The 27915-nt window shown below is 40.0% G+C and overlaps 1 protein-coding gene across 1 annotated transcript in view; it reads right to left on the reverse strand.

Annotated features, from left to right (window-relative positions):
* Nucleotides 1-235: 235 nt before the first annotated feature.
* LOC104542179 (low-density lipoprotein receptor-related protein 6) overlaps nucleotides 236-27915 on the reverse strand; it is a gene marked incomplete at its 3' end in the record, with an annotated part of 80891 nt that continues 53211 nt past the window's right edge. Inside the window, exons 5-11 of the mRNA XM_010186397.1 lie at nucleotides 22275-22671; nucleotides 21609-21780; nucleotides 7815-8031; nucleotides 6173-6462; nucleotides 4282-4508; nucleotides 2239-2423; nucleotides 236-562 (exon numbers count right to left, since the gene is read on the reverse strand). Of these exons, the coding sequence (XP_010184699.1) occupies nucleotides 236-562; nucleotides 2239-2423; nucleotides 4282-4508; nucleotides 6173-6462; nucleotides 7815-8031; nucleotides 21609-21780; nucleotides 22275-22671 (1815 nt within the window). The remainder of the gene's footprint in view (nucleotides 563-2238; nucleotides 2424-4281; nucleotides 4509-6172; nucleotides 6463-7814; nucleotides 8032-21608; nucleotides 21781-22274; nucleotides 22672-27915) is intronic.

Consider the following 27915-nt stretch of genomic DNA (forward strand, 5'->3'; position numbering starts at 1 on the left):
TAGTATTAGAAAACTATTTCAATATATCCTGCTTCCTATGAAGGGAGGCTAAGGAACCAAAGTATTTTCAAATACGCATTTGGTATTAAAAACAGAAACTAGCTTTATCTTGCCCTTTGAGCAACCTTCACCATTTCACGTAAAAACAAAACTTTTCTTTCCTCCAAGTACAATGCCTGCAGCTGTTACTAAACACAACTGCTTCTCTGTTTTATTTTCATTCACTATGGCTTACCACTACAAGTCCTGTTGTCGGAATTCAAGGAATAGTGAGCTGGGCAGCCGCAGACAAAGCCACCGACAGGGACTGCTAAGCAGAGGTGAGAGCAGTGACCGTTGCTGGAGGCGCACTCATTCCAGCCCGCCTGCCTGGAGGAGTGGAAGACCAAGATGTCCATAACATAATCCAAATGTCCTTGGATGATGGTTCGGTTCTGGCCACTGGTCTTGTTGGCTCGTTCAATGCTACGCCGGCTCCAGTCTGTCCAGTAAATGTAATCCTGATACTGAGTCAAGCCAAATGGGTGAGGCAAGTCATCAGCTATAATCTCACGGTCAAGGCCTGTTTCAAAAAAGGAAGGGAAAGAAAAAACTGAATTACATGAGGACAAACAATATGCTGATTAATGCTGTGGGACACATCCCCTGCATGGGAAGTTTAACACAAAATTAATTACTTTAAAGTTACTATTTCGTTATTACAAAAGTAATGCACAACGTTGAAAAGACCATCCCGAATCTCAGAGCCTGTCACAGAAATGTGCTAATCCTGCTTGTGGTTCACAGACGAGAATGTATTTTACTAAAGAAGATTCTGTCCTTTCCCTCCTCCCCAAAACAAACAGGTTTCCTATGAAGGAGATGTAGGACCCAGACGCTGCATTCTCAGTTCAACATCTCTTGCACCACATTTGGGTCTCTGCCCACTGCTTACAAAGAACTGTTATGAGCTTAATAAAACTCTACACTGTATGATGAGAAAAACTAAATGCACAAGGTTAAACTAACCTGTCTCTGGAATGCTGTAACAGGAAGGAGCACTCAGAAACTCAAGGTAGGAAACAGTTAATCGTGTATACCATGGAAAAGTTAAGAAACCTTAAGGAGCAGGACATGGGGAAGGGAAATTATTTCAACCAAGTTACTTCTACCACTTCATTACTATGGGATGTCCTGCTGTCTAGTCACAGAAAATGAACTGGAGATTGTGAAGCAAGAAGTCATTCCCTCTCTGCATAGAGAAGACGAGGATGCACACACAGCTCTGCACTCTGCCTTCACTAGCCACAGGGAAGATGAAATTCTAATGCTGTGTCCAGTTCCACAGTACACAGGAGAACGCTGAGCCAGCCTCAGCAGCACACCAAAATAAAGGAGAAGCTGAAGAAAAGCTTTTATATTATATGTAATTCCTATAATACATTTCCCTGTTTTGATCTTTTTCCAGCTCTGTTCCACTACTGCAAATGTGCAGTTTAAAGCAGAGTAATTTCTTTAGCCTTAAATATTAGCTAGTGATAATGCTAATCTGAGTAAATTTGCACACAACAAGGCAGTCCCCACCTGTGAGTGCTGAAAAGTTAAAAAATAAGATACTGTGCAAATCTGAGGGGGCTTGGGTCCTCATTACACTACCCCAGGGCAGTGAAAGAATGAAATATTCCACCTCCATTTAGCTGTAATGACCAGTTTATAAAACAATCACACAGACTCTAGTGTGAGAGAGCATGCCCCTGATGATCAGTACTAGCCAGGAAAAGCTCCTGGGAAAAAAATGCCTGAACTCTGAGGGTACCAACAAAGATTAAAAACCAAATTGTATTAAATTACATTGTGAGACATGTCCAATAAGGCTGTTGTTATCTTGGCTTTCTCTCTACCTTTCTACAGATGAGAAAGTGTTTGTTATGTATTTGCCGGTGCTCTTCAGAGAAGCAAAACAAAACTCCAAAACACTGAAAGTCGACAGCTTTGTCCTACATATAACTGAAAACAGGTACAGCCTGTATAATTTTGACTTTGTGAGCAACTATGTCACCTACAAGAAAATCGAGACCTCACTAAATGCTGTGTTGCATAAACATCAATTACAGAAGCAAACATTAAAGGCATGTGAGTTTGAAAAAAAATCTGTTTTTATCTTAAGACATGTATCTATAATTAGGCAATATTTTGCCACAGGGAACTGTGAAAAAGTGTCAGCATCCCCATGACACTGCCCAGTACTTGAGGGCTCACCTAGCATGTTGGAGGACTCTATCAGGTTGGTATCAAGGTCAGTCCAGTACAGTCGTCTTTTAGCATAATCAATAGTTAGGCCATTAGCACGTCCCACATTCGGTACCAAAGTAGTCCGCTCGGTGCCATCCATAGCGGCTCTATCAATTTTCGGCTTACCACCCCATTCAGTCCAGTACATAAACCTGATTAAAAGGACAAAAAAAAAAAAAAAAAAGATCACATTTATCCAAAAGAGAACTCAAGGAGAGAAACAAAACAAAACTTCTTAGAAAGAATAAGAGAAAAACAAGAGCTGTAAGTTTGAGCAATTATTAAGTCCCATTCCACTAAATGTTTTTTCAAAATACAAGTAAGGAAGTGAGTCAGATTTCCTGAAAATGCTTCCAACATTATTTTTTCCACTTGGAGCTGGATTTTCACCAGCAAGTTCTGTATGACAGCACTTCAATCCATGCACGTCAGTTAAGAGGCAGAAGGTTGGCAGTTGGGCATTTTCGTTTCTACCTGCTTATTTAGCAAGATGTTTTCCATGGGATTTAGCTTCTGTTTCTAGTCATTTGTTCATCAAATGAAGAAATACAAAAAAGGCAGACATGCAGAGTACTTTTGTTAATAGGTGTCATTGCTTGTCTTCACGCAACTAAGTCAGTGAGCCATGTAATGGTGTGTTAAATTTCAGCTAAGGGCAGAGTAACACAAAACTGTGTGGCGTTTACACTGGAGCAAAAGTATAAACTCTCACATACTCACGTGTGGGTTTATGCCTCATTTGGCAGAAGCACAGACGTGCACACATTTCCATTTTCTTTAGGCACTGTACAGTAGAGGGCTGTATATTTGACACTTGCTGTCAAGTAGTCAGTTGCTTCTTCCAAAACGTAAAGCCAACATCATTTTACAAATGAGACATAACTAGGCAATGCTTACACTTTTAGCCTTTAATGTCTTTAGAAACAAACCCTTGTGAAATGATTTTAATTTCAACCAACCACACAGTGGGAAAGGTTGCTTCTCTAACAATCTGGTCTTGGATGCCCTCTGACGTACTTGCCTAGGCAGCCCCTGAAACATCAGGGCTGAACCCCATCTACGCGTCCCACTGAGGACAGTGCAGAACTCCACTCGGGTAAGCCCTGTCACAGTTGCCACCACCTTGCTGAAATGAAGCAGGAGGAACGTGTTCGAGTGGTGCAGAGTTCTCTGCATTACTGCAACTCTTCCAGTGTCACTGGAAATGCAGTAATTTCATAACATTTGAAAATGAAGTTCCCTCATTTGAAAAATAAGAATAATAGAATGCTGGTATAACCACAAAAAGGTTTTGCAGTATTTAGTTAATGTCAAATGGGCATTTCATGGTAGAAAAGCTATTTCAGAAGCTAAATAGTTCTGTCTTGCCTTGCCCTGCTCCTTTCTCCCTCCCCTCTCCCCATGCTTACTGCCCTACTTTTGCTATTACATTTGAATCCAACTGAGAAGTTTCTTCTCAGGAAATCTTTCATTTTGGGGATAGGCAAGTATAATTGTTTCCACTCTTTCTCTGTCCTTGCTTCCCTTGTCCATACCTACTAAAAAGGCTCCCTTTATCTGAAGAAACAAACACCTTCCTTATTCTCAGACAATAAGCTTCACTCCCCCACTCTCAAGTTGAATCATTAAATACCTTTATTGGACCCTAACTTGTGATAAAAGAGATCCTCATTTTTAAAAGGACAAATATTTTCTTTTCAATGCTATAGTCCTTTTCTAATTAATGAATTCCATAAACCTAAAACTTCTTTGATTCTGCGGTTAATTAAAAAACTAAATATAAATCCCTTTTTAATGAGCTGCTCTGATTTTTTTTTGTAGTATTCTTAATGATTATTCAGGACATTAAGAGCACATTCCTCCAGCCCTCATATTCTAAATTACCAGGTTGTATTCCCCAGCTCAGTTCTCTCAGGATTTACATGCAGCGCCTAACTAACATGCCCTAGAGGAAGCATTACAATGTTGTTTTTCACCAGTCATAAACGTAAAATTAAATCAGCAGGTTACCCCTCAGCTGGGTCCAATGCCAATGCTCGGGGACTGTCAAGATCTTTCCACACCAGCACTTGGCGATGCTGCCCATCCAGCTTTGACACTTCTATACGGTTTGTTCCAGTATCAGCCCAATACAAGTTCTTCCCCAGCCAATCTACGGCCATGCCTTCTGGGTAATCCAAGCCAAACTCCACTACGTGTTCCAGTGCACTGCCATTCATAAACGCTCTGCTGATGGTCTGCAGGGACACAAAGATACACAGGCAAATTGGAAATTTTACCAGTCTGTCAGTGGGTTGGTTGTTTTCTTTGTTGCATTTTAAACACTTTCAGATTTTAGGCATCTCATAGGAAAGAGGATCTTACAATATGCTACTTATTTGCAATGTGAACAATGCTGCTATTCAGAAGTAGTGATTTACTGTACTCTATGAATGTATTCTGTGTCAATTACAATAGCATTTCACTGGGGGAAAAATGGGATAACTAGTCTGGTTCAACTAAGTGCTCTACATGCCAAAGTGACCTTAATATCTCAGAGCCAGCTTCAAGGGGGAAATATTTTGGCTCTCCCAGGACTACACAAAAGCATCGATGTTATAGCACAGAACAATATTTAAAGCAGCCTAATGAAAAAGTCCAACACCAAACAGCAAATAGAAGAAAACAACCTAATGGCTGATTAGCTCACTAGTGCAAGTGCTTCAGTACTGATGATTTATTTAATTTCACTAAGCATAATTTCTTCTTGGTCTTTTGAATAAAAGACTTCTCTTAACTCTTGCCATCATGGATCTGCCTGTGATAGCAGATAAAATCAGAATTATATTTTAATAATATATTGGAATTTAGGTATTCCTTGATTCACTATGACCAATTATAAGCCCAAAAGTAAAGGAAGAACATTAGGATGGTACAAAGTTCTTTTTGGTAAACATAGGCTTCCTTTCTGTGTCCCCAATATTCTGCTCCACACACACTCCTCATACTCGTAATGCATCAGAAGTTAACACAAAGATTGATTTTTGTTTACTTCCCAGTGTGGACTAATTATGCCACTTTGTGACAGCACACAGCAGGGAAGTTCCCATCTCAGTCTTCAACTGTATCACCCTTAAAAACTGATCAGATCTTTGCTTTATTTTTATTTCAAACACAGCTCAAATTAATACCATACCTAAATGGTTCAGCCAATTCACCTCCCAGACTCACTTAAACTCTGTGTTTTTAACTTTCATGATTCTTCAGTTGCAAAGGTCCATGAGTTACTGTTGGCACAGGTCTCAACCCAACTGCAGAAAACTTCCATTTGTTAAAAACTAATTTTTGGTGCTCACAATTCTGACTATCTCTACAATCCATAAAAACCAAAGGGAATAACTAGACTCACTGGTAAGAGAGATAACAGGCAAGACAATAACACAGGTTTCTGTCATTCCATTAACGATGACATTTAAACACCCTCAACCTTTTCCAATTTGTCAGTCTAGACCCTAGACCTGCTCTACAAAGCCTGTGATTCACAATGCCTCATGTGCAGTACCTATATAAGTTAATGAATAGGCAAGACCTGTTTTCACTTCCTGACCCAAGACAAGGCTTCCCCCCCACATTAAACATATTTGTAAAAACATCTGTGATCCTCAAAATCTCCTGCCATACAGCATTCTTCTCTGCTTTCTGCCAAAAGACTTTATTTTTGCAAACTTTGCCTTTATATGAAAATGTATACATTAGATTTAAATGCTTTAGAGGAGAGAATGCTGCTAGTAAACAAAAACGCATGCCATTCTTAGAACAAGCTCTTCTGCCTCTCCCTTGAATCTTGTAAATCACATTTGTCAATTAAGTATCTCAAGAATCTTGTAACAACTTAACAGCCAAGATGGAATAAAAACTCTACCTTCAGTGAGATGTCAGTCCAGTAAATCCGATTGTCTGTCACATCAAAATCCAGAGCAGAAGCTTCCTTGACTCCCGTAAGTGGAATAGCAACGTTGTTGTTATTTGTTTCTAAAGAGATCCGTCTGATATCCGCTCTCCGAGAAAACAGCAGGAAAGCTTCTGGGACAATGCAGGTCTTCATATCATTGATGAGCTCCAAGCCTATGGGGCAAGCGCAGCGAAGGCCTTGTGGTCTGTACAGGCAAAGGTGGCTGCAGCCGCCGTTATCCTCCGCACAAGGGTTTGTACCTGTGCGTAGAACAAATGCAAGAGCGACCATTGCAAACTGACTTCAGTTGGAAGATGAAGCCAGTCCTCATATACATCAACAACATTGCAAGTCCTTTAAGAAATATGCAGTTTTTAACTTTCTATTCTCTGAAGTAATTAATTTTGTTCATTACGTGTAATCCTTTAGACAGATGTTACTCTACATTGCTGGAAAGCCAGCGCTTGTTTTCCTGATCCCACAAAACAAACCCAGTATTAGGGAAAGGGATCTGAACTCCAACAGCTACTGATGTTCCAGATTCACAACACAAGCACTGAATGGACAGTAAGTACATAAGTAAAGAAGAGTATGTTCTGCTGTCTTTTACGGTACACTGGTTCAGTTATGTACCCCAACTGTACTCCTAGAGTCCAAAAATCTGCAGATCTATTTTCGCATCCATTCAACAGCCTCTTCTCTCCAGGATCAGGCTGTTAATAAAGCAGCTTTTTGCAGTACTAACTTGTGTACCTGCACATGCTGGAAATCCACCCAGTAAGAAAGGCCCAGCATTACCAAGCTCAATTAGCCAAACAGCTGGAAAGAGGGCTGCATTTAAAACACATGTACCTTAGGGGATCTTGTTAGTGTGGTAGCAGCAATACAAAAATCCATCTCAACTACATTTGATTAATTCCCTGGGGTACAATCCAGACACGGCAGGAAGAAGCTGCAACCTCTATCCGTATAGCAGGATATTCAGGGAATGTGGTGAGTTCTGCGACACCACAGTTGCACTGCTAACAATGTCTGGATAGCCAATTTAAGCTAGGATCCTGCATTTTTACACCACAGACACTATAGGGCAGAAAGTACTGCTAGTTATTTTTAAAGAGGTTTTTGCCTCACATTAAAGTGAAAAGCACTGAACAGACTAAAACTGGCTTATTCTTAGCTTTTGTATACCAGGAGCACATGTTCAGACTGAAAGATGAAAAGCTGCTACAGCTGCAGCTCCATAAACAGCTGGGCTAATCTAATAGCTGGCTATTACAAAGAGAAGTTCTCATTTTCCACAATCCTTCTCCCCTTTCTGGATCCAGGGTTAATCAGACCTATGAGCTGCTCCAGTTTCCTAAGCAGCAGAAAATTATCTACTTTGGGGGGTACCTGGTTGTTTTCCAGTTTGATATTCTTCCAAGCTAGAGAACTGAAGCACCTCACAAAAGACCTAACCCATCCCATAAAACTGCAGCCTTCAGTTACCATGCAATAAAATAGGATTCTGCCAATTTCTAAAAATCTGACCTGGTATAAAGTGATAGCTGCAGAAGAGCATAGCTAACATTTTCTATTGCATTTCGCTTGCCTGATTAGCAGTCTCACTCACCAATTATCTGGCGGACATTTGTAGCTTTCAGGCCCATCAAATCAGGCAGTTGATCTATGATGATCTCTCTCTCTGCTGTGCGCTTATGCACGCGTTCAATACTGCGTCTTTGCCAGTCTGTCCAATAAACGTAGTCTCCCAGCAATGTGAATCCAAAGATATGAGGCAGCTTGTCCTCCACCAGAACTCTTCTCCCAGTTCCATCAGCATTCATAACCTGAGAATGTATACAGACTTGTTACAAATACAGAATAATTATGTCACTATTTATCAGAGATTAATTAACTTGCTGTTCCACACAGACTTTGAATTAAAAAATAATCTTCTAGCCGTTAAAATGCTATCAATGTTCTACGGCAGTCTAATAAAAAAAGAACTATTTCAACAGGTACTTTTTCTAAGTGCCACACTAAATCCTTTACATATAAGGCTAGTCTTATAAGCACATCATAACATGAAATTATAACACAACATTCCTTATATTTGCTTTAGGAACCAATGTCACATCTGCTTGTTAGATGTTACCTCTCTCTCTCCTTTTTTACTTACACCTCTTGGTTTAGTTTTAGATGGGAGACACTGTGTTTTACACAAATGAAGACAAGCTTACAATGTCAAGGAGTCCTGGTTCAGCATCTTGTAGTCCACGGTCGCTCCTGAGTGAGCTTTACCCAGGTTACAAATAGCAATAAAAAGAGGCCCCACATAATTTCTTGGTGGCAAATAGTTAAAAAGATCTACAGAAAATGTTTATATTCCCAAGACTGAATAAAGAAAGTTTTAGACTCTTCAAAATTAAGGTCAGTATTTTCTGTACCAGAAGGAACACTAATAGTCTGTAAATAATTGCATACCTTTGATCAAGACACTTAAATTTACTGTGTCATTTTTCTCTACTGCTAAAAAGAAGTAATACCTAACTTCCTCAAAGAGGCACTGAAAGGATAAATTAAACATACATATATGCATGTTCAAGTGATCAATTACCTTGTAAATGCCAAGTATTATTATAGAAAGTACCACAGTGACAGGAATGGAGAGTCCTGTTTTTTTAAGAGAAGCTTAAACATTTTTCAGCACTGCCCAAGGATGTTTCAAGTTAAGGACTGGAAAAAGGGTGACTTACTAAATCACTGTTTTCAAACCCCTCTCACTTGCCGTGGTGGAATTAAGATACCATAGATGAGTCTGCGTGATTTCTCATTCTTCCCATGGCTCAAACCCAAAGACCTGTGCCATGACAACCTTCAGGATCAACTGGCTTCATAAGTCTGGCCTGATGGATGATGCTTTGTGGTCAGAAGAATTGTGTAACGTGCATGAAATGAGAAGGTAAGTTTGGAGCAACTCCTACCTTTTGCTTACACCCAAGCACAGACAGAGAGGAAAGAACGGAAGAGAAACGGAACTGAAACCCATCTCTTTCTCAGCATACAGAATACTATGCACATTAATAAATATTTTTAAGTTCACTAAAACAGTGGAAGAAAATGCTATAATCTTCACAGTAATTCCATTTCTCCTTAAAACTCTTCCCTATTACTGCACTTACTCTCAGTATGTTGGAGTGCGAACTGAATCTTTATGTGCACATTTCCTACAGAAAAATGAAAGGGGGGGTCTGCATACTTGCCTGTTTGTGGGAATAAGCTCTATATTTGCTTCTTTTAAAAAAAAGGCTCATAGTTATTCTGTGGAATTGGCTGATCAAAAAATCTTCAGCCTAGTAGAGTATATGGCACACTTCTACAAATGTATTAATGTACATGCATCACAAGAATAAGATGAGCATTATTTGGTGAAATGTTTTTTTTCCCCTGCATTCTCACTAAGATCCTTTAGAAAGTCAAGCACAGTGCAGCTTCACTTTGCAACGTGGTGCATTTACCATCCTAAAGATGTAACTGATGTTCTTTACATTGATAACCAAGTCCAAACGTAGCTTTTCCTATCACAGATTGTTTAGCTGGGCTCAAAGCCCAGCATAATTGCCTCATTTCTGGACTTCCTTTTGAAAACAAGCGCTGCTATTCCATTTATTCTACTTCAGAAAATTTCAGCATCTGTTGGTGTTCTCAATTCCTAGCAGAATGCCTCTTGCACTCTGTTTTGATAAATGAGGTTGCTAAACAACAGATTAATAGTAACTTAGAACCAGGGATGCAGATTTAATATCTGTAAAATAAACTTAAGCCCACCATTCATTCCTTTAAGAAACCATCACCACCACCAAGCAAAACTGGTCATCTCCTTTTGCCTACCACCCCTTTCCTAACCATAACACAGTCATCTTTCACTTCTGCAGTGACTTGTTTCCCCCTCCCCCTTAAACTACAGATACGAGCCATTTGCTTGCAACTAATTAATATACGGCAATTAGTGCTTGCCAAGGCGACCAAACAGATATACAGAATGGATGGATGTTGCAAAGTGAATCAACTAAAGCCTCACAGTAATAACCACTAAAACATCACTGTCACAACGCAGTATCTTAGATACCATGCTTTGTACTTATAAAAAGAAGAAACTTCCGTATTTAAGGGGGTGCTCAACTACTGGCAAAGAAACTTAGTTGGAAGGTCTATGGTGTGAGATGAACTTTGTTTGGCAGACTTTAAAAGGGGAGCTGTTCAAGTAAGCTTCCTCTTATACTGAAAGAAAGTCAGGAACAGAGAGGGGAGATCTTAAGGATTAAGTATCTGCTTTTAATTAATTTTTGTTTAGCCACATACAGGTTATTTTGAAAGGCAGCTTTATGTCGCCTAGACAAAACAGGCACCTATCTGAAAGTATTTACACATACCTGCCATCCTATTCCCACTGCAATCTTACCTGAGCACATCTGTGCAGTATTACTTAATATAAACATCTGCCCACGAGCAGCTGGGTACCACCATATGAATAGTTCCATGGCACCATGCTGTCTGCACTCACTTTGGCTGCATTTTAGGAGATCTGAATAGAATTTCATCAACAGGCTACAGAACCAAACAATCTGGTGTAAAGGAGAAGGAAAGTGGCGAGGGATATTAGGAAGATACATATAATAAGCACAAGGAAAAAGAAACAATCACTTAATAACCGATTTCAAAGGATTTCAGCAGCATCTTTTCACACACTGAAATTCAGATGACAGCAGTGTCCCATCCAATATTGTGTTATTCATTCAGTCCCCTTCTCCAGCCTCGGATGGACCAGCTCACCAGTGAAGCCCATCCCCACAGAACTCCTCATACGAGAAACCTACCTTCTGCTGCTGTAAGGCAATGTCTCCAGTGGTTTCTGCTGCTTTAACCACATCGCGGTGTGGGTTTCACATTCTGAGGCCATGCTGAATACTGCAAACCACAGTGAGAATATAGACTACAACAGGAAACAGATGTGGTGCAACCACAAACACTACCTTTACTGAAAGAACGAGTAGTTCCACAAAAAAATGAAACTAAGTACAGAAATTAAATGGCCTCAGAAAAAATACCAGATATCCTATCTGTATGTTAAGGGCTTTGCTTATCCTAGAACAATAATGAACGCAAAACTACAGCCTCATGAAAATACAGCTTATTTAAAGTAAATGAATTAATATTGAAAATGTGGTCGTATTTTAAGATGCTGCACCTAATGGTCAGCAGGAGCAATGAAAACCACCAACTCTGAAATATCACTTCTTTAAATGACAGACTAGACTGCACAGTGAAATATGCTAAGGGCCTTTATGGCCGTCAGATACCATGGATTCAATTCGCTCTTGAATACCAGTAAGTAACTGTTATAAAATAGGCTAATGCAGTGAATTCACCTTTCTGATAATCTGGGATTTGAATGCATGGTAGTTTACACTCGTAATTTGATTGGTTTAGGTCTAGAGCTCAACCATTACACCTCCCTGGTCTGTGAAAATAATGTTCAGCTCTAGTTAGAGCTCGTGCAGGAGCCAAGATAAAGCTATGCAGGGCCCCAAACAGGACTGGCAGCTTTTGCAGGTCTAGCAGACCAAGACCTGTGGCAGTAGGGACACTCGCTCATATCCACAGCACTGAGGAGATGCTTGTGATGGAAACTGTTTGTCCCTATTGGGCCACACTAAGATTAACATCAAACCTAAGAGCCCGTTCTTCAAGGTGCCAGACAACCTCAGTAATGATGACTCCAGGAGAAGACAGCGTGCAGGCACTGGAAAGAACATACTTTCCAGTGCAAATCTGGGAGACTGTCAGACAGAGCTGATACCATTTACTCATAGTTAACCTAGTGCCCTAAACAGGGTGATAGTGTGCAAACCATTACCTTTCATCTTAACTCACAAGCACAGTTTAACTTTGGATGTGCAACCACAGTCACAGACCAGCCCAGGTTGGAAGAGACCTCGAAAGGTCATCTGGTCCAACCCTTTGTGGGAATGGGAGCCTAGATGACATTATCTAGCACCCTGTACAGTCACATCTTGAAAACTTGCAGCAATGGGAAACTCAGACACATGCCTCGGGAGGTTACTCCAGTGAATGATTGCTCTCACTGTAAAAATAAGTTTCTTATTTGGAGATGAAACTTCTTCCAGTATAACTTGTACTCATTGCTCTCGTCCTCTCCATGCAGCTTCTTCTGAAGGGAGAACCTCCATCCTCCTTGTAGCTGACCTTTAAGTACTGGGAAACTGTGATGACATCCCCTCCTGAGCCTTCTCCTCTCCAGGGAGAAAAGACCTAAATCCTTCAGCCATTCCTCATAAGGCAGGTTCTCCAGCCCTTTGAATATCTTCATGGTCCTCCTTTGGGCCCTGTCCAGTCTGTCTATTTTAACTGTGGGGACCAGAGCTGGACACAGTAGTCTAAATGCAGCCTGACAAGCACTGAGTAGAGTGGGATGTTCACATCTCTATTTTTGCTCTCAATGCCCCTGCAGATGCAGCCCAGGATCCAATTTGTTGCTGCAGCAGCGCACTAGACTCACGTTGTCCTGCTTGTCCTCCAGGATCCCCTGTTCCCTTTCAGCAAGTCTGCTCTCCAGCCACACAGATCCTAGCCTGTACTGGGCTCTTGACTTATGTCATCCCATGTGCAGGACCTTGCACTTGTCTCTGTTAAACTTCACACAGGTCTTGCTAGCCCACTTTTCCATCCTGTCCAGGTCTCTCTGTAAGACATCTTCCTTCTGAGATGTCCACTTCACCACTCAGTTTAGCACCATCAGCAAACGTGGTAAGGGTCCTTTCAATGCCATCACCCAGACCATTTATGAAGATACTGGACAGCATGGGGCCCAGTATCGATCAATATCCCACTTGTGACAGAGGCTGCCAGCCTGAGTGAAAAGCACTGAGAGCCAATTCCCTCCCCACCTCACAGACCACCCATTCAGTCTGAATCTTGATAGTATGTCTAGAAGGAGGCTTTGGAAAACACTATCAAATGCTTTGCTGAAGTCCAGGTAAACAACATCCACTGCTTTCCCCATGTGGACAGAAAATGTTTTTTTGTTGTAGAAGGCGACCAGGTTGGTAAGGTTTGATTTACCCTTGGTAAATCCGTGTTGGCTCTTCCCAGTTACCTGCTTCATTTCACCTGTGGTGGTTTCTAGGAGGACTCGTTCAATTACTTTCCCAGGGACTAAAGTAAGATAAGTGGGCCTGTGGTTTCCCGAGTGCTCTTTATGCCTCCTCATTTGGATGTAGTTATAAATAATCAGGGAGCAGGTAAGTATCATGCATGCTAAGCTTGCTCTCTCTCAGAGTGACTGGAACAGAGGAATTAAAAAAATCAAAAATATATGAACAATGGCTACTAACTCTCTATCTTGAAAAAATTAAAAGATTACCAGAAGAAGGCCTCGGATGGACTGAAAGCCCCCAGCTACACTACAAGATGTTGCCAGAACTTTATTTCACAAATACACATACACACACAAAAAAACCAAACCAAAACAAAAAGTCCTAAAAATTTAATCCAGGAAAATCCATAAACCGCTCCAATTTCAGACACAAAACATCTCAAAACAGAAGATCAAGAGCAAGTTGAACATAAGCCCCAATTTTAAAAACTGACAGCCAGTTTTTGGGCAAACAACCCAGACCTTAACCATCTATTGCTGAACTTCAGCACCTTTACCAGCACAAGCTTCCTCATCCTCAGAGAGGCCAGGAAACACCACTTAATATACGGGACCTCAATTGCCCTGCCAAAGTACTACTGTCATCACTGCACCAGCTCTACAAAATTTCTAGCAGGAACCACAGCTGGGAACCATCTTTTCCCACTGACTCAAAGGAAAGATGCAATTGTAGCATTTATCTTCCTTCTGAAAGGATAAGGAACAAGAGAGTGTTCTGACATGGAGGCAATACTTTGCATGTCACGTGTCCCACAGATGCAGAACACACTAGCTTGTTGTTTCCTTGGTACATGTTGAAATATACTCTCAGATATACAGTTATCATTTACCTTACAGCATAAAAAAGCCCAACAAAAAACAACCAACCATTTGGCACAGAAATGTCACAGAAAAAAAGGTAAACTCTTATTGAGCAGACCTTAAACTCAATTCATTCTAATGATGAGTTCAGTTTCTTGCAACACTTTAAAAGACAGCAGAAAAACATCAGACAGTATTACCAGCATCTCAGTCTCAACAGGGGTCATGCTAATGCACGTTAAGAATAGATACAACTGAAAAACAATGAGGTGAAAAACTGAATTTCTCATGAGTTTGATCGTTAACATTGATCTGCATAAGTTGATTGCAAAGAAGTATTACTTAAAGACCGCTGTGAAATACTGAATTCAATATATGTATCCCAAATATTTCAAGATATCATGGAAAAGAATCTTGAACGAGGCCTATATGATACCTGAAACAGTTGAGGAATACTCAAGGTTTAGGCTTAGTTACTTCAGCCCTGATGATCCAATGATAATGTGCTTACGTGTGCTGTCTGTTTGATGCAACACACACGGACCCAGTTCATGACACTGCTCATCAAGGATATGACTGTTCATCTTCTACCTAAATGTACATGAACCTTACTATACCAGAGAAGAGAAAAACAACACTAACTCATTAAATTTATTTGGGTAAGAAAAAAAAATGAAAATTGGGGCAGCATCTCTCCTCAAAATAACTCTAAAAGATAGCTAGAATGCCTTCTGAACATTACATCAGCATTTTGTTCAGACTGGGTTTGAGAACTCTGTATTTTCAGCTTGCTTCCTTAAGCAATATAAATAGTACAGACCAGAATGATTTTACTGTTACGGCTGCAGTAGTATCATATAATTATGTATCTACTATAACACAGCAGCTCTAAGAGAAGAAAAAAGGGATATCGTGTCTAAATTTCCATTTTTCTTAGTCCTCCCCTCTAAAAAAACCACAACCAAATCAACTATACCCTCTTTGACTGAGCAATCAGAACTTTAAACTCAACCTGAGACAACTGTTCTGTCAGTGACATTAACTTACTCTTAACAGTATTTTCCTCTCAATTCTTAGGCGTTAAGGAATGTTTTAGATATGAAATGCGAAGCCATCTCGTCACGGCATTGAAATCCTGAGAAATCAGCAAAAGGGATACCTGGAATCCTTTCCATTTGCTTCAGAAACCAAATGCCTCCAGCAAACTCTACAATTTCTGACTGTTAATTGTTTTATAATAGCCATTACCAATTTCTAATTTAACAGTTTCCCAGCACCCTCAATTTCCTTTTGAGCTCTAATCATTTTTCCAAAGAATTCAAAATATATTTTTCCTGAGCATGGATAATATTCCTAATAGGACTGCAGTGAAGATAAATACGTAAAAACAGAATAGAGATTAACTTCATAAATGGCCCTTTCTATCATGGTACAGACACTGTTATAAGCTCATTTCTTTCACAACAGGACTACTTTCCTAGCTCGCTGATCAATCAATGCCAACAACAGAACTGTTTTCTCAGTGATGGAATTTAATTTTAGAAACAATTGGTTGGATTTTCAATGCAACAGCTCAAGTCAGGTGAAGTGACAAGCAGGCAGGGAAAGGAGTTTATAACCATTGTGACAATGAAGTATGACATCTCCTAGGCAATCTCATGCAACACAAAAAACCCCCCTGCGTTTGTAAAGAACAGGCTAAGACAAAAAATTGAGCTGAAACAATGAACAGGATGAGAAGAGAGGTATTCCAAGGGAGTGAATAAAGAGGCTCCTCTGAGAAGATTCAGTGGTCAAACAGGTGAATAAAGATGCTTGGCTATGGAAAGTAATTTTGGTACATGAATACATAGGGTGGAGTGGCAGCAGTCTGAGGGCGTTCTGTTATGTGACACGGGCTATAGGGGTACAGACAAAGGAAGCTCATTGCTGTGATTTTGTCAACTAAGTCCTACAAGCAACTATACGCACGCTTCGGATGAAGCGCAGGAGACTCGCCAAGACCAACCTGAACCCCCACAGTGGTTTGAGGGACAGTTTTACAAGATTAAGTTTGGCAACACAACTCCTTCACATGTGCAAAAGCCTCTGTTCTCTCCTCTTCCTTCCCAAGGTACGTACCTTCAGCACCCAAACTTGGGGCTTTCCAGACTCCTCCATAAGCAACTACAATTGATTTTTTTGTAGAGTGAAAATATGTGGAAAGTTTTTGGCTGTTTTGGCAAGTCCAGGTGGTTCATGGTCCAATGAGTGACTCAGCCCGTGCAAAGCTGGGAAGATGGCTCTGGGATACTTTTGGTGACAGTAAGCTACTAAACTTGATTCAACCTCCTCCTTTGCTAAATCACTTCAATTTCAAGGGTCTCTGCATGTCCAAAAGTTTGTCTATTTCACCATATGTATTTACTAGCTTAATAAAATACATTAACGTTCCTGCAATCCTTTTCTCACAGACTTCTGTGAAGTTACAACACCATGAATGGTATCAGAAAAGAAGTTTAGGTTAGGACCTACATTGTCATTTGTTTGCTTTGTAATATAGCTTTCCTATCTTGGATCTGCATAATGAAATTTAATTCTTCCCTAAGTTCATTCAGAAGTTCAAAAGAAACCTCCCTCAAATGGAAATTATACAAAATATAAATAGAATATTAAAATACATATTTTTTTAAAATAAGCCCTTACTCTGCTACTTATTTCAAAAAAGCTATCATTTTTCTTAATGCAGGCCTAGCAAGTGTTATGAAATAGCTGAAAATTCCCCGACAAAGTAATCTTTGAATTTCTGAAACTGGGATGGAGGAGAGGGATCTGCCCTTACCCTCTGCAGCACACACTTGTTTTTTGCTGAATGAAGTTCCCAAGTGCCACAACCATCCAAACAAGGTGGATAATGAACTGTGGCCAAAATTAAAGAATAAAGCAAACTCAGATATTTGTTTCAACTGCCTTATTTCCCATACCTGCAAAAGCTTAAAGGAAATACACAAAGGGAGCTGTGTTTAACAGCTAGGAATTCTATGGTTTCTGCTTCTCAATTTTCAAACCTCTGCTTCAAACTAAGGTGGATGAGGTAGGATCAGTAATCAGGCTTTCAAGTCATCAGCATTTCACAATACAAAGACTAATGCGACGAGATAAAATTTCTCAGTCGGAAAATAAACGGTGAATGCTTAGAAAACAACATTTCCTTATTAGGGTGGCGGTAAAATTGAGGGAGCTGTCATCGGAAGAAAACGTAGCCCTGCAATTTCAGGATTAGAATATGAATTAGAGCATTCTCTAGATGCCAGGCTATTAGCTCCTGGGTCAAAGACAAAAAGGTCCTCTCTGTTCAAGATTTTTGTGCTCAAGAAAGTCTTTGCAGCATCCGCTTTCTGTTGTCCGACAAGGCTGGATTCTGAAGACTTGTGTGTACTTATGCTGAAAAACAGCAGGATGTAAGACTTTCTGTATTAATCATGAGGATTAGAGACAGTAATGCCAGGCACAGCTAATAGATTTGGGAATGCAGAAACACTTCAAGTTAGAGCTGCACTCAAAAAAATCACTAGATAATGGTTGGATCTGTATAGGAGGCAGAGTCCTTTCTTTAAACTCACCACTAGTAGGTGTAAGTGGGTGTCATCTCTGGCTCTGAGACTGAAGAACAGGAAGGAAGATGAATAAAGAAAAATGAAGCAAAGACTGAAAAATTGTGAAAAATCAACCATATAATCATTATTTTCTCTTAACACACACACATCCACACATGCATGCAGCCATTTATAATTGTTTTATCGATAGGAGCTTTGCTGACCATTTTAAATCCAACCTATGCCTTAAAACAGGTAGCGTACGTGCTCAGAAGACAAATACTCACTTGAGCAGGAAAACATAAGACCAATTCAACAGAGCAGATCATACATTTTTAACCTCATAGCACGGCAGGAAAATGCTTTAAACCTGTAGCAAGTCAATGAGAAATCTTCCCTACTGGTAAGCACAATAGCAGCCATCCATTTCAATAGAAGTTTATCAGCAGTGAAACCTGACCGAGATAAATGACGAAGCTGTTGAGCCACAGCCTGCTTCTGCCTGCTGCAGGCTGCCAGATAAAATGGGAACAAAAGCTCCCTGCCGTACCCCCTACCAGTCTCCATTAACCCCTGCTGATGCTTTATTATCATCTGGGGGCTCCAGAACAGCATAGCATGAATCAGTGTGTAAAAAATAAATAATAAAATCTCAGATGTGGCACAAACAAACCAGAAACATAGCTTGCAAGAAACACTCATTTTGACAGCGCTGCAATTAAACAATGGTTCTGAGGAATTCCACACACTAGGAAAAAAAATAAGAAAAAAGAAGAAAAAAGCACAATACATGTAAAATCATGTATGGAAAACTACATAAGGGCAATAGAGTGCAAGTACACAAACATGTTTCTCCTGCTTTTACCCCTCCTCCCAAATACAAACACAGACATACAAGCAAAGCAAGTACTATGCATATATTCTGACATCTTCATGTCCAATTTCAAGTTTCGTCTTTTGATCCTGTCACAAATATCCTCTTTGTTGCACCTCCTCCACTGTTCTTTACCGAAATGTAAGTTTAAAACATTTACTGAAGGTCAAAGCATCTTCTACTAATCTGATATAAAAATGGATGGGAAGGGCAGGGAAAGTGTTACAAATCTCCTCAGGATTCATGGTTGCCATAGGAGAGAAAGGCAGTGAGAAGAAAAGGGAAGACTTGAAATGTTAGCAATATTTAAGCTATCATAGATTTAGATAGTGTCATTGCAGCCTGAGATTTCTGCAGCCCACCATAACAAAATGAATCTCGCATAAAAGATTAGAGAGGACACAGAAGATCCTGGGGAAAATTCACTGAGGTTCATCAGTAAAGAAACTCACCACCACATTTGCATTACTTAGCACACTGAGGAGGGGGAAGGGGAATCTACTTTAGACTGAACCATTCTCTTGGACAAACACCCCCTCTTCAACCTATAGAGCCTTTCCATGCTTTACTAATTACAGAAGCCGTACTGAACTCACACTCTGATCTATCACTATCAGAGGTCATCGATTTTCAGCCTATTTCTGCCCCTCTGAAGTGCAGTTAGTAAGCACCAATATTACATCTTAGGAAGATTAAGTTTTTCCTAAAGCTAAGGCAACAAGCTAACAGAATAAAGATTCCCCAAATCTTCAAGGAATAGAATGGCCTGAACACAAGAGAGAGGCCATATGGGTTCAACCCAAAGGTGCACCCGCCAAAACTTACACTTACAGAGCAGCATAGTAAGTCAAATACATACTGGAACTTCTCAAGAAGTGTTTTTCATTCTACAGCAATTTACAGTTCAGCGATTTGTTTCAGAAGGCAATTCTATTTTCTTTCCAATTCCCTTCCACAGACTTACCCAGTATTCCCAATAACACATGTAAACTTTCAACATCCACAACCATTTCCACACAACTTGCCACACTGTTTGAAGAGCCATTTGCTTTTGTTTGTTCTGTACCCATGACCTGGCAGTATCATCTATGAATGCCAACTTCTATCAAAAAAGGTGTGTGTGCGGGAATCCTGGTCACCTTATAGATAATTTTATTGACTTTGTAGACCTCTGACACATACTCCTAAATTAACATCTTTGGCAATTAAAAAAACAAAACATCTTTAAACAAATCTAAAATCCAAAAACACCGAAGAAAAATTTGGGAGAATTTCTTCTCTGTTGCTGTAAAGGTTTAAGCCATGCTTTTTTGAGATTTTCTGCACCTGGATAAGAGTTAACAAATGATCTTTTGAGGTCCCTTCCAATCCCTAATGTTCTGTGATTCTGTGATATGTTAACATTTTATAAAAAGCAGCAGCAGTAAAATCATAATTCTTAACACTTCGAGCCTCATAGGAAAAAAATAACTAGTAATTCTGAAATCTTAAGATCATAAATCTTCTCCAATGCCCTGCATGGATCTTACATGACAACCTGGAACAAACTCATTTTGCTGGCTCACACTGGTTTAAAAACAATGAAATTGAAATAGTTCCAGCAGACTTTGTGCCAGATCAGATATCTTCTGTCCTGCCACAGACATTGAAATGTTGGCATAAACATTGTATCATGTGTTCTAGCCAGTCTGACAGAATTGCAGCAGTGAGCTCATGCCTGATCTGGATGAAACTTTCTATCACAAACTGATCCAGCACTGAACAGAATCAGTACTAACAAATATGGAACCATGCTCCGAGTAAGACTGAAGCGCATGAAAAAAATCTCAATGTTTTGGCAAGCAAGAGAGTGGAGAATGCCTAACTTTGCTTTTGCAAAATACATTCAAAGTCCAAGAGAATATCAGGGCTGAAGTGCTCAATCTGTTATAAATAAATCTCTAAGCACAGCTAAGACACTTTTTTCCCCCCTCTTTTCTCAGAGCTGGTATAAAGTTAGGTGAATTATAGACTATAAATCTTGTTTTCAGGACAAAGAAAACCACGCTCCCCGAGGCTCTCCCAAGGAGTGCTTCAAAGCCCCTCACCTTGCAGGACTGGAGTTGCTTTGACTCTGAAGGAAAGCAAAACAGTTACATGACCTTCCAGTGCAACACTACGACTTCATGTTGACTTATTTGAGGTTATAAATAAATAAACCAGTTTCATAAGGCTAGAGAAGATATTGTGTAGAATATGGTAAGCGCTAAAAAATGTCCAAAGTTCTGCTTTTTGATAGTAAACTGAACAAATACTAAGCAGTATTATTTTTCCAAAGACTGACAAAGAGATAATGTCAAATTTTTTCCATAAATGTTATGTAACAAAATAAACACAGGATTTTAAACATGGGAGAGAAGAAAAAATGGCATTTTCATTTTCAATTAAAAGTTTCAGCAGAATATACCAGAAAAACAGGAATATCTATCCCCTTGCTGGAACCCTAATAAAACAAGGGAGATGCAAAGTAGAGAGTATTTGTGGGAGTACAAATAATTCTATATGAACTGAGATTATTTCCTTTAAAATATGTCCTACTAGCAACTAAGCTGAGCAGTGCAAAGAATGAGAGATTTTTTTAAAAACTACAAGCATTACTCCCAGTAAACAACTTTTTTTCCCCGATGACCTAAGAATTGAATTATTTAACAAATCCTTATTGTTCATTCTTAAAAAGAGGGATCTACTACATGGATATCACTCCTGTTTTACATACAGAAAAATGGAGGAAAAATAGCAAGTAACCTGCTGAAAGACAGAGAAGAAACGGAATTGTTTCTCAAATCAACCATTACCCCATTGCCCTTTTGGGCTAGACTGGAATTTAAACTTCTAGAAAAGTAGAGTAGCTACATTCTACAACTCCATGGAATTAAAAATGCAAGTGCAATTACAAACCTCTATTTTGTCCGTTTTGGCATCTCCCCAGTATATTTTGCTTTCTGCATAATCCAGTGCCAGTCCATTTGGCCAGCCAAGTGAGGTATTCACCAGCACAATTCTGTCTGAGCCATCTAATGCTGCCCTCTCGATCTTTGGGATCTCTCCCCAGTCAGTCCAGTACATGTAACTGCAAAGGAAACAAAATGTTAAGAATTCTTATTAATCTAACCTTTCAATATTCACATAGCTTCTTCTGGAGTACTGTTCCCCAGAACCAGACTGCACACAGAAAAGTATCTTTCTAAGCCAAATATATTTCCTTACCTAACTAAGGATGCCCAAACCATTCAGAAAGCACTGATATGTAAATACATTGCCTCTTTACATAATACTTCTATCAGTCTGCTCAGCAAGACAATGTAACCAGTGCTGTTAGCTACAATAAACAAACAGGTCAACATACTGCCCAAAACTATTTTTTAGACAGAAGAATCAAAGCTAAAGACTCATAAGATGACTAGCCAGGCAGTCAAAGGGAAGTTCTGTGCCTTAACTTTCAAAGAATCCCAGTATTTTCATTCTGAAGAGTTGGTATCTTATCATAGCATCTGCGTACAGGTAGACAGAGGTATCTTCTTGACATGACTAATATTTAAAAGATGCTCATGAACAGCTGCTCACCCAACCATGGGATCCAGCACAATAGCTCTGGGTTCTTCCAGGTCTTCCGATATCAAGATTTTTCTCATGGTCCCGTTAAGCCTTGTCACTTCAATACGGTCTGTGCCGGTGTCAGTCCAATAGAGATTTCGGGCAACCCAGTCCACAGCAATGCCATCAGGATGTGCAATTTGTGCTGTGACAACAAACTGACTACCTGACCCATCGATGAACGAGCGGCGGATGGCCCTAACTTCATCATCGGTCCAATAGATGTATCCTTCCAGAGGATCAAAGTCAATGGCGATGGCATGACGGATGTCCTCCAGTGGCAAAACGATGTCTGTAAAGTCTGGGGTGTCTAAGGAAATTCGCCTCAAATCTGTTCGGCGGGCTAGAAGCAGCAGCTCAGCGGCACCTACATGAACAAGGCAAAACCACAACCATTTTACAAACTGGGTACAGTAAACCTGTAAATAATGAACCTGATTCTGCACCATTTGGAACAAGCTAGTGTAGCTACCTTGATTTCACAGGACCTAACCAAACCGATGGGCAGAGGCACAGAGTACCACTCAAAGGCTTCAAATGAGAGGTTATTCTTCTGCAGAACAATTCAGATGTGTTTACAGAAAAAATTCAGTGGTCCAAAATGTATTACGTTGGACATTTTTTCTATCCATATAATTCCTTCCAAAGGTACTGAAATAGAAATACAGTGACTATGCTGCTATTTTATGCAAATCAACAGATGGCCTGCAGCCTCTTAGATGAAAAATTAATTATATAAATAATTTATAGACTGTTTGCTGTTGTTGGTATAGGGACAACCATGACAAACAAGCTGCATGTTTCAACACCACCTTTAGAATGGAAAAAATGTAACACAGAATGCCACAAGTAAATCTCCTTTGAGAAACTCCTGTTGGAGTAATCACATTTGGGAACTGACAACTGTCCAGAGACCACATAAAGCAGGAGGGCTGTCAGCTTCTCCTGTATTTGTTGAGAACAAGCTTTTTGAATACTTAAACAACAATGCATTTACAACGGCATTTGGAGCTGAAGCATACAAAAGGCTTGCTGGCTTTTAGGTCAAAAGTCAGAATCATAATAACTATCATCCTTGCACTAGAGAAGACTTTTTTCATATACAGCAACACAAGCTGTTTAATGGTACATGTGCTGGGCATCTGATTATTGACAGATGTGCCTATTCTCTAATCTAACTCATTCTCATTTCATTTTCTACTCTATGTCACTAGATTTCAGTGTAATGAAGGATAAACAACCACCACACCCCATTCCAATTAAATTGGCTTATCAGTTTGGAGTCTCGGGGAGATGAGAGCAGCTCTGGCCTCAGGCAAGCCTGAGCTAAGGCGAAAAATGTGAGCATCCTAAATGCAGGGAAAGTGTGTTGCAATGGCTCCCCTCAAACAGCGAGGGGAAAGGGTTTGGCAGGTACTGATGTAGGTGTGAAGACAGAAAGGGGGGGGGAAGGAGGCAAGGGGAAGGTTTAGGAAAAAAAAATGCACCAACATTGCAGTGAAAAAGAGCCACTGCCAAGCCATATTCTGTCCATGTTTTGATCATATAGAGGTATAAATAAGAGCTAGAAGACTGAAACAGCAAAACCTAAAGCAAGTAGGTCACTGATGAAAAAAGAATTTTGGTGTCTGATGTCAAATTTCTTTTTAAAAAAGTCAGTAATTGTTGTTGGTGCGAGATGAAACCTCACTGCATGCCAAACTTTGGAGAGAGGCCAAAACAGCCATTGGTTCATTTACAGCAAGTTTAACACATCAAAAACATCTAAGACGCTTTCACAGTGCTGCAAAAAAAGCACCTCTAACAACTGATGTTGAGAATATTATTACAAGCGTTCCTGATTGGTAGTCCAGAACAGATTAAGATCAGTTTTGGGATCCTCTAGCCTAAAACACCTTGCGTTCAGAAACACATGCACAGACTACTCAATTGTTATTCTAGCAAATAATTCTTACATATTAATTAATAACAGGAAGGGGAAGCCTATAATTACATGTCTATGCATCCTTCAAAATAATGTAAAGCATATGAGATAGTAAACGGAAAACAGGCATGTTAGTAAGATTTTTTTTTACATTTACAGAAGCAACTAATCTTGTCACAGCAGTCTACATGTAAATCTGTATTTGTTGCTACTAAATACATCAAACAATTCAGCATCAAGATCCAAGCATTCAGCTGTATTATGGTCATATAAAGTATTAATACATAACTAACCACAACTATTTAGATTCAAGTAAGAAAGAAATCTCTAGCTCTTTCTTACCAACTTCATGGTCGTTTATCCAACTTACCTTTTAAACCAAACTACGAAAGTCATATTCAACTCAAACAATAATACCTTTTTTGCATTATCTAGTAAAATAAAGGTTCAGCAAATGCACTAACCTCAGATTTCTAAACAATTAGATAATTCTGTGTGATCTACCATATACAGAAAAAAGTGTAAGGCTTTATTTAAAAATAATTTGTGTGCTCTAGCTGAAGTTGACAATCATTTTGAAGAACCAGTGCCAGGTCTCCAGAAAGACTCAGATGAGTGCAACCATGCCTTTGCTGAAACTCACCCTTAAAATTGACCAATTGACCTTCAAATTCTTCTCAAAGACAACTCATTTCAACAGCTTCAGTATCCTCCTTTCAGGTTGCAACACTGTTGTTTAGTCAAACAACCCACTGCGTCTAAGCTTTAATTCAGCATCGGGAAATGACCGGCTTTCAGCTAACCCATGTCGCACTCTGGATCCCTGAGCTAAAAATTTCATGGTCTTTATCTGGGGGCTTGGCTAACATTCCAGTCCCCACTGAAACACCACCCCCACTCCTCCAATCAAGCAATAAAAAGTTTAAAGCTTACTTTAGAGCTATTACCCACCCATTTGAAAACCGACACCTCAGCTGCTTAGTTAGATCACCAGTCATTCTGGTCAGGAAAAAGAAATTGAGGAGCTGAGAAGCAGCTTGCCTCAAGGTAGGCTGGGGGAAAGATCACTTTAAATGCCTTCAGGCTTGTCCCGACAATAGCAAAAATAGCAAAGGCATGAGCTGGGCACATTTATGGACTGATCCCATTACCACCTTGATAGCAGTCAAGAAAAATAAAAGGTGCTCTCAAAACTAAAACACACAGTTTGCACTTGTGGCTGGCAAACACTAGCTGTGCAAAGTTCACCTGGCTCTCACTGATCACCACTCAGTCACAAGCCTGCTCAAGGTACTCAAGATTGCTAGGACATAGCAGAACCAATCCATTTTCTTCACTTCTGTTCCAAGGACCAGTTACGATGCAAAGGCTAAAAAAATGAGACTTTGGGATCTCAACTTCTTTACCTCTCAAAGAAAAATTCTGCCTCTAATGATGAGTGTGATGGAGAACATCATGGGTATGGAATAGTATTAAGGAAAAAAAATAAGAAAAATGGAAAGGCAGGAAGAGTCAATGCAGGTTGCATGCCAGCATAACTCTTTATTTCTTTTCAATTTATCAGCACTTACCAGGAGACTGGAATGAGCCATGAACATATAAAACACCTCCAACCCCAACTGGCTCAAGCACTTTCAAAAGGTGCATCAAGGAGGCAACCAGAGCTCTGATTTCAGCGTGCATATGCAGACCTGAGGCAGTTTGTTCTCTGCTCCAGCTTCACACAAGAGGACGAAGTGGCCCAGACAAACACAGAGGGCACTTGGAGCAGAGTTTACTGCCCACGCTGCTGTCTTCTCTCTAAGCCCTGGTGGTCTTTCCTGCATTCAACACAAGCATGTCCGTAGATGCACACAAGTGCATCTTGAATACAGTGCGTGGTTTGAGGGCACAGACCAGCAGATATGCCAGGGTGTGTGCTCACAGCCTTCAAACCACGGTGCCCAAGTTCCCATGCACACAGTTGCAGGTAGAGTACACGTACAACTGTCCCACATTTAAAGTCAGGTCCTTCTGCTTACCCCCTTGCTGATCTCCCACACAATCCTAAGTGACCTTAGCAACTCATAACTTACTTAAAAAAAAAAAAAAAGAACAACAAAACAACCCCCCCCAAACTACTCACATAGAGAACCAAGTTCAAGATTTTTTTAGCAGGGCTAAGTCATGGAGTATTCAGGATAGTCAGCAGTTTTTCTAAAATCAGGTCCTTTACTTAATATGTCTAAATATGGACATAAAAGCTTTACTCCAGACTCTTATTTTTGAGAGCTTTAGCCTACTTTTATTAAGCACTTTGAAAGCTGGGATTACAAGCTCACGGATGGTGCATTACATTAGTCCTGGAACTAATACTTTCCTCAAAAAAATCACTATTAAAAATCAAAATAATTTAAATCTATGTGCTAGCTGAAGTTAAGGGAAAGGGGAGAAAAGGGGAAACAGAGCAAGCATGTAGATTCGTGCAACAGCGTAGCTTTAAAGTCTAATGTCTAAATGCCCTGCTAACCCTTACAATTAATTACATCTTCTCAATGATATACAGGCCTCAGTCATTTGTAAGTTACTGAACTTGAAAACCATCAGTGGCTGCTGAGGCTAGTACAGCTTCACAGACACATGCTCAGGAATTCATACATACGTGCTAGATCTAGGACATTTAGAATGCATTCTCTGTATCTGACAAATCAAGATTATTAATACATCATCATCAATAGAATTACCACACATTTGACTAAAATATTTTTTCCTAAATGTCTTTCCCCAGTTGTAAAGTTGCTATTGTCAGAGAGCTCCTGATACTACAATACAAACAAGATTTTTTCATCTAGACAAGCTCAACCTTGAAACTACAAAAGGCAAAAGGACACGTATCCGAAATTAATAATGTCATTTTTCTTTCCTTTAAAAGAAATGAAAGAATTAGTGTGTTAAATTAACATCTTGATCTATGCACTCAAATCGGGATTCTGGCTATTCCCGACAAAGCAAATTTCCCACTGGGCAGTCCTAAATTGCAAAAGGAAGTGCAAATTTCTGATTACTGCCTCCAGGCCTACAAAGGAAACAGGATGTGAGCATCCATGGGCAAAATAAAGACTTTTCCAGGAAGAGAACAGAATGGCCAAAGGAAGGCTGAAATAGAAGTCTGAAGCAGTGCTTTTTCTTCATGACGAAACTCCCATGCCCTTGCTCAGTTTAAGTCACCATTGGTTTTCTCATTACAAACCACAGATCTGTATTGGTAGTTGTTTACCTGGACTTCAGTAAAGCCCTCAATACTGTTCCCCACAGCATTTGAACAAACTGGTTGCCCAAGGCTGGGATGGGCATACACTCTGCTGGATCAAACACTGACTGGATGGCAGGGCCCTAAGAGTTGTGGTGAATGGAGTTAAATCCAGTCAGAATCCAGTCACAAACGGTGTTTCCCAGAGCTCAGTTTTGGGACCAGTCCTGATTTAACATCTTTATCAATGACCTGGATGAGGGGACTGAGTGCTCCCTCAGTAAGTTTGCAGATGACACTAAGTTGGGAGGCAGTGTTGATCTGCCTGAGGGTAGTAAGGCTCTGCAGAGGGACCTGGAAAGGCTGAATCAATGGGCTGAGGCCAAGTCTATGAGCTTCAACAAGGCCAAGTGCCGGGTCCTGCACTTTGGTCACAATAACCCCATGCAGCGCTACAG

The sequence above is a fragment of the Mesitornis unicolor genome, unplaced genomic scaffold (assembly GCF_000695765.1).
Source record: "Mesitornis unicolor isolate BGI_N332 unplaced genomic scaffold, ASM69576v1 scaffold14646, whole genome shotgun sequence".
Classification (NCBI taxonomy): domain Eukaryota; kingdom Metazoa; phylum Chordata; class Aves; order Mesitornithiformes; family Mesitornithidae; genus Mesitornis; species Mesitornis unicolor.